At 29.8% G+C, this 16,353-nt stretch overlaps 1 protein-coding gene across 1 annotated transcript; it reads left to right on the forward strand.

Annotated features, from left to right (window-relative positions):
• Positions 1-8,014: 8,014 nt before the first annotated feature.
• On the forward strand, positions 8,015-10,040 carry LOC117904950 (UDP-glycosyltransferase 83A1-like). The gene is made up of 2 exons (XM_034817781.1): positions 8,015-8,821; positions 8,925-10,040. Exons 1-2 carry the CDS (start codon positions 8,329-8,331, stop codon positions 9,806-9,808), a joined length of 1,377 nt encoding a protein of 458 aa, XP_034673672.1. The 5' UTR covers positions 8,015-8,328; the 3' UTR covers positions 9,809-10,040.
• The last annotated feature ends 6,313 nt before the right edge of the window (positions 10,041-16,353 follow it).

Consider the following 16,353-nt stretch of genomic DNA (forward strand, 5'->3'; position numbering starts at 1 on the left):
TATTGAATGGATTAAAAAAAGGATATTTAAAAAATAATTTTTTTTAAATATTCAAAGGATTTTATTAAAACAATTTTGGAATTAATGATTTCAATTTAATTATTTAAAAAAAAAGTTTCTATTCATTTTCAATAAATGATTTTATTCAACTTTATTTGTTTTCAATTTTTCTTTTCAAGAAAGTTGTATACATTTATCTTATCAAAACAATTTATTATAAAATTTCAATTTGGCAACAAAAATTATTTTTATTTGCTTTTATTAAAAAATGAATGATTTTTTACAACTTTATTTACAAAAGGAATTAATTTCTTTACAAACTTTGTTTATGAAAATATTTTCAACCCAATTTTATTAAAAAAAAAAATGATTTCTACAACTTAGATTTGCAAATTTCATTCTTATTAAAAAAAATTATTTAAGACTTTTATCTATAAAAAACACTTTTAATCCTATCTAATTAAGGAAATATAATTTATTTAAAAAAAAATTTTGGACAATTTTATTAAAAATTAACTTTTGGGATAACTTTATTTACAAAACAATTTTTAGACAATTATTATAAAAAACAATTTTTTTTTTTTAAATTTTATCAAAAACAATTTTCTAAATTTTCCTAAATAAAATTTGAAAAATTATTTTTATTAAAAGAAATATTTTATGAACTATTGTTTTATTAAAACATGTTTATTGAATTGTTCATCTTATTTAAATAATTTTTTTTGTTTTTTTCGATATTTAATTATGTACACAATGAGTAAGTATATACAAACAAATATTTACAGAAGCTCATAAAATAAATCAAATAAAAATGGAAAATAAAACGTGTACCCAAACAAATTTCCAACATGCTCAATGTCTTCCTATAACTTTTTGGGTCTCATTTTCTTTCATAAAATTCCATACTCCACATGTCATAAATCTATACTCAGCCAACATAATTGAAGAATGGGCCTATGCAAAAACAAAAATGGCCCAAATATAAATATCCAGAAATTTACAAAATCCCAAACAAATATTCAAACCTAAATTTAGACTTCAAATTAGTCCAATAAATTTCATCAATCAAAATGAGCCCAAATTAGTAAATATAACCCAATGGAAATATCTCATATGTTATATTCTTAGCAAAAAATTTTCAAATTAATAACCAAAATACAAGCACAATCAACTAAGCCCAAAAATTTGATAATTAAAACAAATTCCATTAGACCTAAATTTAATATCCCATAATCTAAAATAATTGAGCCCAATTTAATATGTAAACTCGAAATAATATCCAAAATATACCATAATTGTCTCATGCCTAAATTAAATATTTGAAATGGATAAAACTCATATCAATTATCACCCAATCCAACAAATTTTATCCACAACAAATGAGCTCAAGTTTCATATTATTTAACAAGCCCACTGTAGACCCCAAAATTTGTCCTAATTTTATCTTTACATTAATTTTGAGTCCAATTTTAAATCCCGATTACATGTGTTATATTAGGCCCACTCACCCTTTAATTTTTAATTTTTATTATTATTTTATTATTTTATTTTATTTTATTTTACTTATTAATTTTACTTGTTATTATTATTATTATTATATTATATTATATTATATTTTTATATTTTTATTTATTATTTTATTTTATTTTTATTTTTTATTTTTCTCTCTCCTCTCTCTTCCTTTTTTTCCTCCACCTACTCTCACCCACCCATTCTTCTCTCTCCAATTCCTTTGGCCGGCTACCTCACCTTTTTTTTTCCCCTCAAAATTTTCCCCCCTTTTCTTCTCCATTCATCTTTCTTCTCTCACTCCCATACCGCGGGCCCCCATCCTTCTCCCCTCTCCCTCATTTATTTATCTTTTTTCATCTCTACACAGGTGGGTTTTCGGGCGGGCCATTTTTTTCAGCCCTCTATCTCCCCTTGCCCCCCACACGGCGAACCCCTCCCACTCTCCTTCTTCTACCCTTTGGCCGGCCCCCCATTAGAGGAGGTTCCTCATTTTTTTTTCCTTTTTGCTGTTACTTTTCCTGGAGATAGAAAGAGCCGACCGATTTATTTATTTCTTCCTCCATTCCTCTTTTCCTTTCCACGGCCAGCTCCTATTTTTCCCCCTTCCCCTCCATTCTCCATTTTTTTCTTTTCTTATTTTTTTAGTTTTTCTCCTCCCATTTTCCTGAGAAGGGCCGACCCCCCATTTTTTTTTTCTTTTTCTTTTTTTTTTCTTCATCCCCTAATTCCCAGCCGACCCATCTTCCTATCTCCTCTTCCATTTTTATTTTTTTATTTTTATTTTTTTTATTTTTCATTTTTCATCCCCTTCCTGATTCCCATACGGCCCCAAAATTTTTTCCTTTTCCATTTCTTTTTTTTATTTATTATTTATTTCCCGTGTATTATTATTATTATTATTATTACTATTTTTTTTTATTTGATGTTAATAATAATTATTGTTGAAATTGGATTTGTGTATTTATGTTTGATTGTGGGTATTATGTTTGAGCTTTGTTAATTAATATGAAATTTGGGTTAATTTATTATTGATAGATTAATTTGAAATTGGTTAATTCGGGTTTGTGGGATTAATTTAGGATATTTGAACTATATCAATTGCATATTATTTATTTGGAGTCGGGTCTATTGTCAATTTGTTATTCGTTTGGATTTATTGGATTGGGTTTGAAATATTATTTTCCTTGACCATGTATATTTCTTTTATGTAGGCTTGTTAATTGATGTAAATTTTGGGGCCCATAATGTGGGTGACATTTGTTAGATTATTTGAATATTTGATATGGGCTTGGCTAATTTGAATTATTTAATTTGGGCATGGGACAATTGTGGAGCATATTAAATTAGACCTAGATTATGGAATATTAAATTTAGGTCTAGTAGAATTTATTTTAATTTATCCAATTTTAGGTTTGGTTGATTGTGTTTGTATTTTTTTGTTATTAATTTGGATGTTCTAGGTTAAGACCTATAGTAATTTGGGCTCATTTTAATTGATGAAATTTATGGGACTAATTTGAAATTGGAATTTGGGTTTGAATATTTGTTTGGGATTTTATACATCTCTGGATATTTACATCTGTGCCATTTTTGTTTTTTGCATGGACCCACTCTACAATCTTGTTGGCTGAGTACGAATTGATGACACGTGGAACTTATCGTAAGTTTATTTGGGTACATATTTTATTTCTTACTTTTTATTTGGTTTTATTTTTATTAGTTTGTACAAATATTCGTTCGCATGTATTTATTGAGTGTGTACAGAATTGAACATCAAACAAACTAGAAATTTTGTCTAAATGAGAAGAGGAAGTCAACAGATGTGTTTTAATAAAACAACAATTTTAAAATATTATTTTTAATAAAAGAAAGTTTTTATTTTATTTTATTTCATTTTTTATTTATAAAAATCCAAAAAAATGCATTTAGAAAATACCAAAAGAAATGTTTTTAATGGAATTTGAAATTTTGTTTTTAAATAATATTTGTCCAAAAATTTATTTGTTTAACAAAATTTTCCAAATATTGTTTTGTAAATAAAGTTGTCCCAAAAATTAATTTTTAATAAAATCATCCAAAAAATGTTTTTTTAATGAATTCTTTTTACTTAATTAAAATTGGATTAAAAGTCATTTTAGAAATAGATGATTTATTTATTTATTTTATTTTTATTTTTTTCTTTTAATAAAAAATTCTTTTGTAAATAAAGTTATGTCATTTTAAATAATTTATAAAAATCACTCTTTTAAATGAAATGAATCTAAATACTTTTGTAAATAAAATTGTAAACATTCATTATCTTCTAGTAAAAGCAAGTAAAAATAATTTTTGTACCCAAATTGAAATTTTGTAATAAATTCTTTTGATACAATCAGTGTAAATAGCTTTTTTTTTTTTTTTAAAATTGAACACAACTGAAATTGAGAAAATAAATTAATTCTTTTTTTTTTAAGTAAATAAATGGAAATCACTAATTCAAAATCATTTTAATAGAATCATTTGAAACTTCTTTAAAACCTTTTTTTTAAATATCTTTTATTTATTTAATTCAATAAATCATTTTGCATAATCCTCTTATTATTTATTTTGTGTATTCTTGTAATTAGATTTCATCATCGTTTTTGTGCATATTAATTTTCACCATGACTTGTATATTGATTATTTTTCTTGGTATCCATAATTAATTAATTAATTGCCACAATTTCCTCAATTCGTTTAGTAAAGGTCGTACATATACGGGCTTAGAGGGGTGCTACGGCTCACCACCGTACCTTCCTAATGAGTAACCTGACCCCCGAACCTAGACTCGGTTTTTCACAGACCCGTTTTTTTCTTCAGGAGTCACACTTAGGGTTTTTTTTTTCTTATTTTGTTTTTCCCTTTAAAAATAAAACAAAAATAAGTGGCGACTCCAAGTCTTTTTTCTAAAAATCGAATTTTCATCAAATAAAATAAAAAACGAGTTTCGCCATCGAGTGGGAAACGCATGAGCCGAAATGCGGGGTCCACACCCACATTAATAATATACAAGACCAAAGGAAATAAGGTCTCAAGCCCAATCCAATAAGCCCAAATAAATAACCAATAAGCAATGGGCCGCAAGTCCAAATAAGGTAAACAATATGCAACTGGCCTAATTCAAATATCTTAAATTAACCAACAAATGCAATATATCCACAACCTAAATTTTATATTAATTAACAAAGCCCAAATTTCATATTGATTCAATAATTCAAATCTCACAAATAAAAAAAAATGACAATAATAAGAAAAATAAAATAAAGAAATGCATAAATGGGCTTACACAATTTTTTTTTTTTGAAGAATCTATGAGTTGTTGGAATTGTTAGCTGGCGGCGGGTGGTTGATAGTGGAGTTAAAGAGAGAAAGAAAGAGAGAAGAAAAAAGAAAAGAAAAAGGAAAACAAAACAAAATGAATAATAAAAGGGAAAATGGGTGAGATAAGAAAGTGAGAGAAGGGAAAGGAGTTGCCGGCAATGGCTCACCGACGGTGATTGGTTGGTGGTCCTACCGACGGTGGTGAGGAGTGATAGATTTTTGGAAAACAAAAAAAAAAAAAAAGAAAAAAAAAGGAAGGGAAAAGTAAAGGAAGAGTAGAAATGTGAGCAAAAAGAATGGGAGAAAAAGGGAGGAAGAGAATGATGTGGGGCAGGTGAGGGGTATGGGCAAGAGAGAAAGAGTGGGTGGAATGGTTGGTAAAAGTATCATATACAATTTTATATAAATAATTCAAAGAAATACCATATTTGAAGATTTTCAGATTCCATAGAGAGAGAAAGAAAGATATCATATATAATTTTATTTGTTTTTTTATGATTTTTTTAAAAATATCTTTATGTTTTTACTTTGTTTTTAAAAACTAGTAAAAACATATTCTACTTCTCTTTTTAAAACTATTCTCTATTTTCTTTTGTTTCTAAAAATTGGAAATAAAAACAATGACCAAAACATTACTATGAATTTTTTAAAATAGTTATCTATTTTTAAATCACAAAGTCAAATTGGGCCTAATAGTTTGTTTGACCATGTAATTTTAAAACATTTTTGTGTTTTAAAATTTTTAAAAATAATTCAAGACTAAAAAAACCAATAATATTAGAAAATCTTGGAACTAGAAGCTAATCCAATTTTGAATAACTTTCCTAAGTTTTATTTTTATTTTTTTGACATATAATTATATTTTTTTCAAATCTATTTAGTAGGCAAATAAACTTCAAATCAAGTAAAACTTGATGTATTGGATTTATCAACGAGTCCAACAATTTATAAAAATAGTTTAAAACGCAAATAACGATTCAATTAATACAAGAATTAGATGGACAAAAATTAATTCATAATAACTCATTTTTCTTTTCTTCATAAAATCATATTTCCTTCTATTTTTTTCACCAGACAAATAGACTTCAAATCAACCAAGTCTTATTCCATTTAATTTATTAATAAGTTTAGTAACTTTTAAAAATAATTTGAAATTCAAATAATGACCCATATTTAACAAATAATCTAAAAACAAATTATTTATTTTGAAAAAAAAATCAATTATACTTTTATGAAAATATTAATGTCCATAATTTTATAACATATACTAAAATAGTATATTTTGTTACCAAAAAATATAACTTATACTTTTACTATAATATTATTACTACTCCTATTTTACTAAAAACTATATATGTATATGATTTATTTCTAAGTACAAAATTATTTTTATTTTTACCAAGGCATGAATTAAATTTAATTAATATTATATACATTAAGTCTATGATTTTTTTTTTTATAAAATCAGAATATTAAAAAAAATATCCAAACAAATTTTTGTTTTTTATTTTTTTAAAAGTGTTTTTAAAAACAAAGTTGCTAAACACCATTGTTTTTAGAAAATAAAAACTATATTTTTTTTTTAACTTCAAGACAATTTCTAAAAATAAGTACATAATAATATGGTCAAATGGGCTCTAACCCAAGGGTTCTAACTGATAGTGAAACTAATCCAATATGGTTTTGAGACATTCAATAACATAGCCTCCAAAACCGTCATATTTCAACGATAGCACCCTTGGAAAATCAAGAAAGTAAAGCTTTGTAAAAGGTTGAAAGTGAATGCCAAGGTTTGCTCCTCATAAGATTATCTAAGTAAAAGAAATTTATTAGATAAATTATCTTAAAGACCTAATTATCACATAAATTATTAATCATAATAAATATTGTAACTTAAAATTAAAAATAATTTGAAGACATTTGCTCCATTAATTTAATGACTTAAATATAATTTAACTTAAACTCATCTTAAATCATTAAGTATTATGTATTAGGTTTTATCAAATGTCTTACAATAATATTATGATCAATTATACTTATGAAAAAGACCTCTAAGATCTAACCATAATTTAAAATACTCATAGCAAAAAATAATACACTCAAATCTTGCATTTGGAATATCACCAAATGTTAGTTTATTATCAAAGAACCAAAATAAGTCTTGACTATATTTTACTAAAATATCAAACTCATCATCACATCAAAGAAATATTATTTAAAATGACCCGTCCACAACATCCAATGGTAAAAGGTGTTAGAAGTTACTAATATATTTAGTTAGTATATTAGAATTATATACTATTTAGTTATTATATATTTAGTTACAACATTAAAATTATTTTTTTTCTTTTTAGAAGTAAGAGTAAAATAGTATTTATTTTTTTTATTAGGTTTATTTAAATTCTAATGGTGTTAGAGTTATTTTTAAGAGAATTTATAATAAGAAATCCTAATTTTTTTTTTCTCGATCTTTTTCTCTTTGAATCTTTTTTTGGATTTCAAACTTGGTATGAGAGCAAAAATGATATTTTAATGAGACTTTTGATAATGGGCAATGGAGAGCTACATAAGATAATGTATGAAATACACAAATAAAGTAGAAGGGAGGGCTCAGCAACATCAATGCAGGCTTGTTAATAACAGAAACAGACAAATACAGCTGATGATACAAAAGACGAGATTCAAGCTACATAAGAGTTTGTATGTAAAAGACAAAGGAAAAACGTGATGATGACTTCCTCATCATATAAAACAAAAGATATATATCTTGATGCATCAGCAACACTAGAAAAGAAGAAAAAACTGCCTGAGAAGCTTAGTCACAACAGTGATACGTATTTGTCTTAAACGTTAACAGTCATATAAAACTGTGAGATGAAACGCAGCCAATTAAATGAAATTCTTAAATATGCTTCCAGAGCCATAGAAGACACTATAAAGACAAATTAACCACTTAGGAGATTACACCACAGTAAGTGTGGGCCAGACCCACAAACCCATAGCTTTGAGATAATAAAATAAATTCATAAGTCAGAGATGGACTTTGTTGGGCTTGCCCATATATGGGTTCCAGCTCAGGGAAGTATTTTTTTCAAAACCACGTGTTGGGCTGGTCTGGCGGCTGGTTTCTAAGGCCAATAATGCAGCAGGTAGGGCTATGTTTTGTGAAGCTGTGGAAGCTTATGTGTGGGCGGACGGTCTTTCCTTTCCTTGCATTTCTGAGACGAGGGTTTTCCATCTCTAGTGTCGGTGAACTTCCACTAGTTTTCATTGTTGAAAAAGCTAGCGAGGACTTCATATTCCCTTTGTTTTTTGAAAGGGACAAAAGTTTTGCACCTCAATTAGGAGGGCAATAGGTATAAAATTCATAAATACAGTTCCATGGAGGGCTCAGGCTAAAAAAACAGTATCAGTACTAGTGAAGCTTGGGATCAGAACAAAGAGAAGGGTGGAAGTGTTGGCAAGTTAGCAAGGACCATGGGCAGGCGACCTCATGTGCTGATTATTCCGCTCCCAGCGCAAGGACATGTTGCTCCTCTTATGAAGCTTGCACACCGGATTTCTGATCATGGGATCAAGGTCACCTTTGTGAATTCTGACTTCATACATACTAAACTGCTGGCTGCACTCCCACATGAGGCTGAGGCTCGGAGTGGGATAGGGCTAGCCTCTATCCCAGATGGTCTGGATCCAGGGGACGATCGGAAAAACATACTCAAGTTAACAGAAAGTATTTCAAGAGTCATGCCGGGTCATTTGAAGGATTTAATTGAGAAAGTCAACCGCTCGAATGATGATGAGCAGATCACTTGTGTTATTGCTGACATAACACTTGAGCGGTGGCCAATGGAGGTGGCAGAGAAGATGGGAATCGAAGGGGTCCCTTTTTGTCCTATGGGAGCAGGAATCTGGGCTTTGGCACTTCATATTCCAAAACTAATTGAGGCCGGAATCGTAAATAGTACTGATGGTATTAAGGCTTCAACTTGTTAATTTATATCATATTTCTAAAATTAATTTGTTGTCTAAGAAATTTCTTGGTTTTGATAGAAACGATTCAACTATCTCTGCAGGATCTCCTCTGAATGATGAGTTGATCTGCGTGTCGAAGGGTATTCCAGTCTTCAGCAGGAACAGCTTGCCCTGGAAGTGGCCAATTGATCTAAAGATACAAGAGTTGGTTTTCCGAATTTATCTCACATCTATTCAAATTATGGATTCTTCCAAGTGGCTTCTTTGCAACTGTGTTTACGAACTTGACTCATCTGCTTGTGACTTGATTCCTAACTTATTACCAATTGGCCCGTTACTTGCAAGTAGTGATCCGGGTCATTATGCTGCAAACTTTTGGCCTGAGGATTCAACTTGCATAGGCTGGCTCGATAAACAACCTGCTGGCTCGGTCATTTATGTTGCCTTTGGCAGCTTCACAATCTTAACCCAGCACCAATTCAATGAATTAGCACTTGGCATTGAACTTGTAGGGCGGCCATTTTTATGGGTTGTCCGATCAGACTTCACCGATGGATCAGCTGCTGAATACCCTGATGGTTTCATTGAGAGAGTAGCTGACCATGGAAAGATTGTTTCGTGGGCACCCCAAGAAGAGGTTTTAGCTCACCCTTCTGTTGCATGTTTCTTTTCCCATTGTGGTTGGAACTCAACCATGGACAGCATAAGCATGGGAGTCCCCTTCCTATGCTGGCCCTACGTTGGAGATCAATTCCTTGACCAGAATTACATATGCGACAAATGGAAGGTGGGCTTGGGGTTGAACCCAGATGAAAATGGACTCATATCGAGGCATGAGATTAAGATGAAGATTGAAAAGTTGGTCTCTGATGATGGTATAAAAGCAAATGCAGAGAAGTTGAAGGAAATGGCTAGAAAGAGTGTAAGCGAAGGCGGATCTTCTTACAAGAATTTCAAAACCTTTATTGAAGCAATGAAACACTGAAGATGCTTCCCAATGTTGCCACATTCAAATGTGTGAAACCATTCTCTCAATGAAAGCGAATGCATTCATGTTGTGTATGCATGTGCAGGGGTTGGTATGTGATCTTAGTGAACAAAAATCATGGCAATTGCTGCATGAAATTTGTGTGGTAGAGTTAATTAATGACAGATATTGATGTAATGCATTAGTAGTGGAGCAAAGAATTATGTATAATTTTTTAGTTTTCTCTGATTGGGGGATCAAGAACTATACTGTTGCCTACATGGCAACATAAAAAAAAAGTGCACGAACAGAGCAATTGGAAAGGATTGAAAGAGGCATTATTTAGAGCTTACACAAAAATTGGGCAATAAAGGAAACAAAACAAACAAAACATGTTGATAGAGGCCTCAAGACCCGAGTGACCATGTTTTGTAATGTTTGTTTTAAAAAAAAACTGTTTTTAAGTTTTAAAAAAGAAAATAGAGTTTCTCTTCTTTTTTTTTTCTTTTTAAGTATTTTACAAAAATACGGATATTTGGCATATTGTTTTTTAAAAATAATTTTTTATTTTGATTTTTGTAAAATATTATAAATTCAATTTGCATAATATTAAATATATTAATTGAATTTAATTGATGTTTAATTAAAAAATGAAAATAATTTTATAATTTACAAATAAATAGTTTTTAGTAAAAATGTAAATAGTAATATTATAATTGTTAGAAAAATTGGGCTAATCCAACCTATGGTAATCACCCTAAAGGGGGACAGTAATTAGGGTGATGCTATTTTTTTGCAAAATTAAGCTATGTGAATGCAAGAGATAATTATATGCAAGTATATAAACAAAACAATATAAAGATAATTGCATATAAAGTAAAAGAGTAGGGAATAGAGAATGCAAATACAAGATTTTATAGTGGTTCAACGCAACCCGACCTATATCCACTCTCCTCTAGTTTCAATCCCAAGCTTGAGGTTCCACTAATTCAAAGCTTCCAAACCAAGCCTTCAATCAATACAATTGGATTATAGTTCCAATCCACATTTTTTGACTTTTGGCTCCAAGCACCTTTTACAATCCTCAAGGGATACCCCACTCTTGAACAACCTCTCAAGTGATACCCCACACTTGAGAATCTTCATCTCAAAGATATACAAATAATTGATCTCACAATATCCTAGTACTAAAATTTAAGCTTAAATGATACTAGAAAACTAGGATTGAATGATGCACTAATGATATGCAAGTTTTAGAACAATGGTGTACTTAAAACACTCTTCCAAGGCTCAAATATATTCAAGAAAGGTTTGGGAAGGTTGAACTCATAAACAATGAAGATTTGGAGCCTTTTTATAGAGGATAAAAGCCAAACTAGCCATTAGGGGTTCTATCAGTCGAGTTGGGGGTCGATCAGTTGACTAGCCGTTAGCATTTAATGCTTGGCAGGTGACCGTTGGACCTCGACCAGTTCCTCATCAGGTTGAACAACCATTCTAGAAGAGAGATAAGGTTTTTTGCACCCCTCGACCGGTTGAGTTGGGGGTCGATCAGTTACTGTTCACACCATTGACCGGTTGAATTGGGGGTCGACCTGCTCCTAGATCGGTTGAGCTAGGGGTCGATCGATTCCTCATTTGGTTCAACCAGTTAAGTCATTTTTGGCTCAACAACCAACTTTTTCAATTTAAAACCTTTTAAACAAGTTTGAAAAACATTTGACACAAGGTTTTAGTTGAAAACATGAAATCATCAAATTTTAAAATATTTAAAACAAAATAAATCTGGGATGATTTTAGAGCATAAGTAAAAAATGTAAAGCATGAAAATCCTAGTGCACCAACAACCTTACAAAGAGATCTTATGAAGCTTGGGTCTTGAAAAACACTTCTCTTTGAGGTGGTCTTCTTCTTTATGATTTCTCCTTGGCTTGATTTGTCTTTGTGATTGCCACTTTGGAAATCGTCTTGCCTAATCACACTTGAAATGTAATCATTAGTTCTAAACTTTATTTTGTTATCATCAAAATCGAGATTAACCAAACCTTGATTTCATAATAATTATGTGTAAAAAAGAGGAAATAATAGAGTCTTTGTGAAACAATTTTTATCTATAAATATTTTGTATTAATTGGTTACCATTTGATTTTCAAATTGATTTATTTTTTAAATTATCATACTTGTTGATGAATATAACACTATGACCCGCATTTTTCATGTACATCCTCACTCAACAATGAGATTTGCTTTTTATTTGGTGAAAAATATGATTTTTAAAAAAGACTTGGAGTCACCACTTATTTTTGTTTTATTTTTAAAGGAAAAAACAAAATAAGAAAGAAAAACCCTAAGTGTGACTCCTGAAGGAAAAACAGGTTTGTGAAAAACCGAGTTTGGATCCGTGGGTTAGGTTACCTATTGGGAAGGTACAGTGGTGAGCTGTAACACTCTTCTAAGCCCGTATACATATGGTCTCTACTAAATGAATCAAGGGAATTGTGAAAATTAATTAATTAATTATGGATACAAAAAAAATAATAATCACATAAATGAGTATTTACAAGTCATAATGAAAATCAATATATACAAAAATAATGATGAAATATAATTACAAGAATACACAAAATAAATGACAAGAGAATTATGCAAATTGATTGATTGAACGGATTAAAAAAAGATATTTAAAAAAAATATTTTTTTTTTAATTTCAAAGGATTTTATTAAAACAATTTTGAATTGATGATTTCAATTTAATTATTTACAAAAAAAAAAAAAGTTTCCATTTATTTTCAATAAATGATTTTATTCATCTTTATTTGTTTTTAATTTTTCTTTTCAAGAAAGTTGTATACATTTATCTTATCCAAATAATTTATTACAAAATTTCAATTTGACAACAAAAATTATTTTTATTTGTTTTTATTAAAAAATGAATGAATTTTTACAACTTTATTTACAAAATGAATTAATTTCTTTACAAACTTTGTTTATGAAAATATTTTCAACCCAATTTTATTAAAAAATGATTTCTACAATTTCGATTTGCAAATTTCATTCTTATTAAAAAAATTATTTAAGACCCTTATCTATAAAAATTACTTTTAATCATATCTAATTAAGGAAATAGAATTTATTTAAAAATTGTCAAACAATTATTATTAAAAACAATTTTCTAGATTTTCCTAAAAACATTTTGAAAACTTATTTTTATTAAAAAGAATATTTTATGAACTATTATTTTATTAAAACATGTTTACTGAATTGTTCCTCTTATTTAAACAAAATTTATGATTTGTTTGATATTAAATTATATACACAATGAGTAATTATACACAAACAAATATTTATAAAAATTAATAAAAATAAACCAAATAAAAGCGGGAAATAAAATGGATACCCCAACAAGCTTACAACAAGCTCAATGTCTTCCTACAGCTTTTTGAGTCTCACTTTCTTCCATAAAATTTCATACTCCACGTGTCATAAATATCCAAAAATGTACAAAATCCCAAACAAATATTCAAATCCAAATTCAAACTTCAAATTAGTCTAATAAATTTCGTCTATCAAAATGAGTCTAAATTAGCAAATATAACTCAATAGAAATATCTCACATGTTATAGGTCTTAACAAAAAAATTTCAAATTAATAACCAAAATACAAGCACAATCAACTGAACCCAAAAATTTGATAATTAAAACAAATTCCATTAGGCCTAAATTCAATATCCCATAATTCAACATAATTGAGCCCAATTTAATATGTAAACTTGAAATAACATCCAAAATATACCACAATTGTCTCATGCCCCAATTTCATATTTCAAATGGATAAAACTCATATCAATTATCATCCAATCCAACAAATTTTATCCACAACAAATGAGCTCAAGTTTCATATTATTTAACAAGTACACATTAATAATATACAAGGCCAAAAGAAATAAGGTCTCAAGCCCAATCCAATAAGCCCAAATAAATAATCAATAAACAATGAGCAGTAAGTCCAAATAAGGTAAACAATATGCAATTAGCCTAATCCAAAGACCTCAAATTGTTAGCTGGCGGCGAGTGGTCGACAATGGAGTTAAAGGAAGAAAGAAAGAAAGAAGAAAAATAAAATAAAATAAAATAAAATAAAATAAAATGAATAATAAAAACGGAAAATGAGTGAGATGAGAAAGTGAGAGAAGAGAAGGGGGTTGTCGGCAATGGCTCACTGAAGGTGATTGGTTGGTGGTCCTATCAGCGGCGGTAAGGAGTGATAGATTTTTTTGGAAAAAAAAAGAGGAAGAGTAGAAATGTGAGCAAAAAGAATGGGAGAAAAAGGGAGGGAGAGAAGGTTGTGGGACAATGTGGAAAAAGAAGAAGAAGAAGAGCAACAAGAAAAACAAAAAAATGGGAAAAGAAAAGAAAAAAAAAAAAGAAGAGAGATGAGAGAGAAGAAATGAGAAGTAGAGATGGCAACGAGACGGGTATAGGACGGGCCACCACTACCTCATTTCCGTCTCGGTTATATATATATATATTTTCCCATCCCCGTCCCAAACCCGAGGCGGGGCGAGTTGGTGTTCCCCATGCCCGTTTACAAAAGAGCTGATAATCTCATCCCCGTCCCAAATGTATTTTCAATACACGTTATTTGGGTTATCGTAAACACATTTAATCAAGCATTTGTTGTACAACAAAATTGCAAACTGCACATACGAGAACAAAATGCACAGATTACAAATAAATAACCCAAAAAATCTCAAATCCATAAACCAAAACCAAAAAAATATGAAAAACAAGACATTTCTAACAAAGCCTCAAAACTTAGGGTTTTCTTACTTGGAAATGAGGAATCCATAGAAACCCTAATAATTTGTTGTCTACGAATTTGGTAGTTTGGTTTTTAGAGCAAAAATTGTGTTTTTAGGGTGAAACGGGAAGAAGCAATTTAGGAATAAATGAGAAAACGGGAAGAAATGAGAAAACAAAATCCCTCTTACTAGCAAAAGAACCCTGAGCAATTTAGGAAGAAATGAGAAAACGAAAGGCCTCTTACGAGCAAAAGAACCTTGAGCAATTTAGAAAGAAATGAGAAAATAGGAAGAAATGAGAACGAAAGCCCTCTGAGAGCGAAAGCCTTCTGACTATCTCACTAGCGAAATAACCCTAAAACTTGAGGAAGAAATGATTATATATGGAGGACTTTTTGGGTATTTTGTAATGACATAAGGGTAAATTGATAATTCACATATGGGGCGGAGCAGAAACTGCAAAACCCATCCCCGCCTTGAACCTAATTCGGGTTTTTATATATTCCCCAAACCCGTTCTATATCCGAATAGGATATTCCCATACCCGTCCCAATAGGGGCGGGATGGGACGGGGCGGGTGACCCGAATTACCCGAAAAATTGCCATTGGAGAAGGGGTATGAGTCTCCTAGGTGAGTGGTATGGGCAAAAGACAGAGAGAGTGGGTGGAGTGGTTGGGAAAAGTATCATATACAATTTTATATAAATAATTCAAAGGAATATCATATTTGAAGATTTTCAATTTCCATAGAGAGAGAAAGAAATATATCATATACGATTTTATTTGTCTTTTTATGATTTTTTTTCTTTAAATTTCTTTATGTTTTTCCTTTGTTTTTAAAAACTAGTAAAAACAACTCTTACTTCTCTTTTAAAAACTATTTTCTATTTTCTTTTGTTTCTAAAAATTAGAAATAAAAACTATGACCAAAAATGATGAGAATCAACAAGCATTCAAGGATCCATTGCATGTTCCAGTTGGGCCTATTACTAAAGCAAGATCTAAGAAGATCAAAGAAGCACTTAATGGGCTAATTCAAGAAATTTGGGCTGATTCTAACGTAGGACATTCCAAGTTTAGCCAAAAAGAAGATGAAGGTGTAATAAATTTAATCCAAGCTATTGAGGGCTAATCTGACTTGATTGGGTGTGATTTATGGCATGGATTAATGTCTGATTGACTTTCCAGCTTCATATCAGTTATTTCCTATTCTAGAGCTTCTAAATTCAAGCCAAATCTACCTTAATTTTAGGTTTTTATTATTTAGAACGTTTTTTTAGCTATTTTCCTATTTTGGATCTGCTAATTTCATACCAAATCAACCTTTATTTAGGGTTTTAATATTTAGTACCTTTTTTAGTTTAGGGTTTTAATATTTAGTAAGTTTTTTTCATGACATATAAATAGCACGCACTCATTGTAATGAGAGATAATTTTAATTGAATAAAAAATCAGAAAATGTGAGGCTTTGCTCTTCTTTTGGTTCTTCAAAACTGTGAACTTATCAAGGATTCTTTCTTGTGGCGTTCAAACCTTATACCTTCGGTTCGTGATTCCATTGTAATCATTGGGTCAAGGTCTGTTACTTATACTTTTGGTTCGCATTTCACTTATAAATGTTGGGTCAGGGTTCTATCAAAAATCTGTATTTTAGCTTTCTTAGACATTATTCCAATACTGTTTGTAGGATCTCAAATCGTGTCGATTGAGGTTTGCATCATTTGGTATCAGAGCACAGGTTCTAAAATCAGTTTTCTATCTC

This window comes from Vitis riparia, chromosome 17 (assembly GCF_004353265.1).
Source record: "Vitis riparia cultivar Riparia Gloire de Montpellier isolate 1030 chromosome 17, EGFV_Vit.rip_1.0, whole genome shotgun sequence".
Taxonomy (NCBI): domain Eukaryota; kingdom Viridiplantae; phylum Streptophyta; class Magnoliopsida; order Vitales; family Vitaceae; genus Vitis; species Vitis riparia.

Coding starts and splice junctions, on each gene's coding strand:
- LOC117904950 (XM_034817781.1), top strand. CDS start 8,329: ATGGGCAGGCGACCTCATGTGCTGATTATTCCGCTCCCAGCGCAAGGA. Junction 8,822..8,924: donor AATCGTAAATAGTACTGATG/GTATTAAGGCTT, acceptor CTATCTCTGCAG/GATCTCCTCTGAATGATGAG.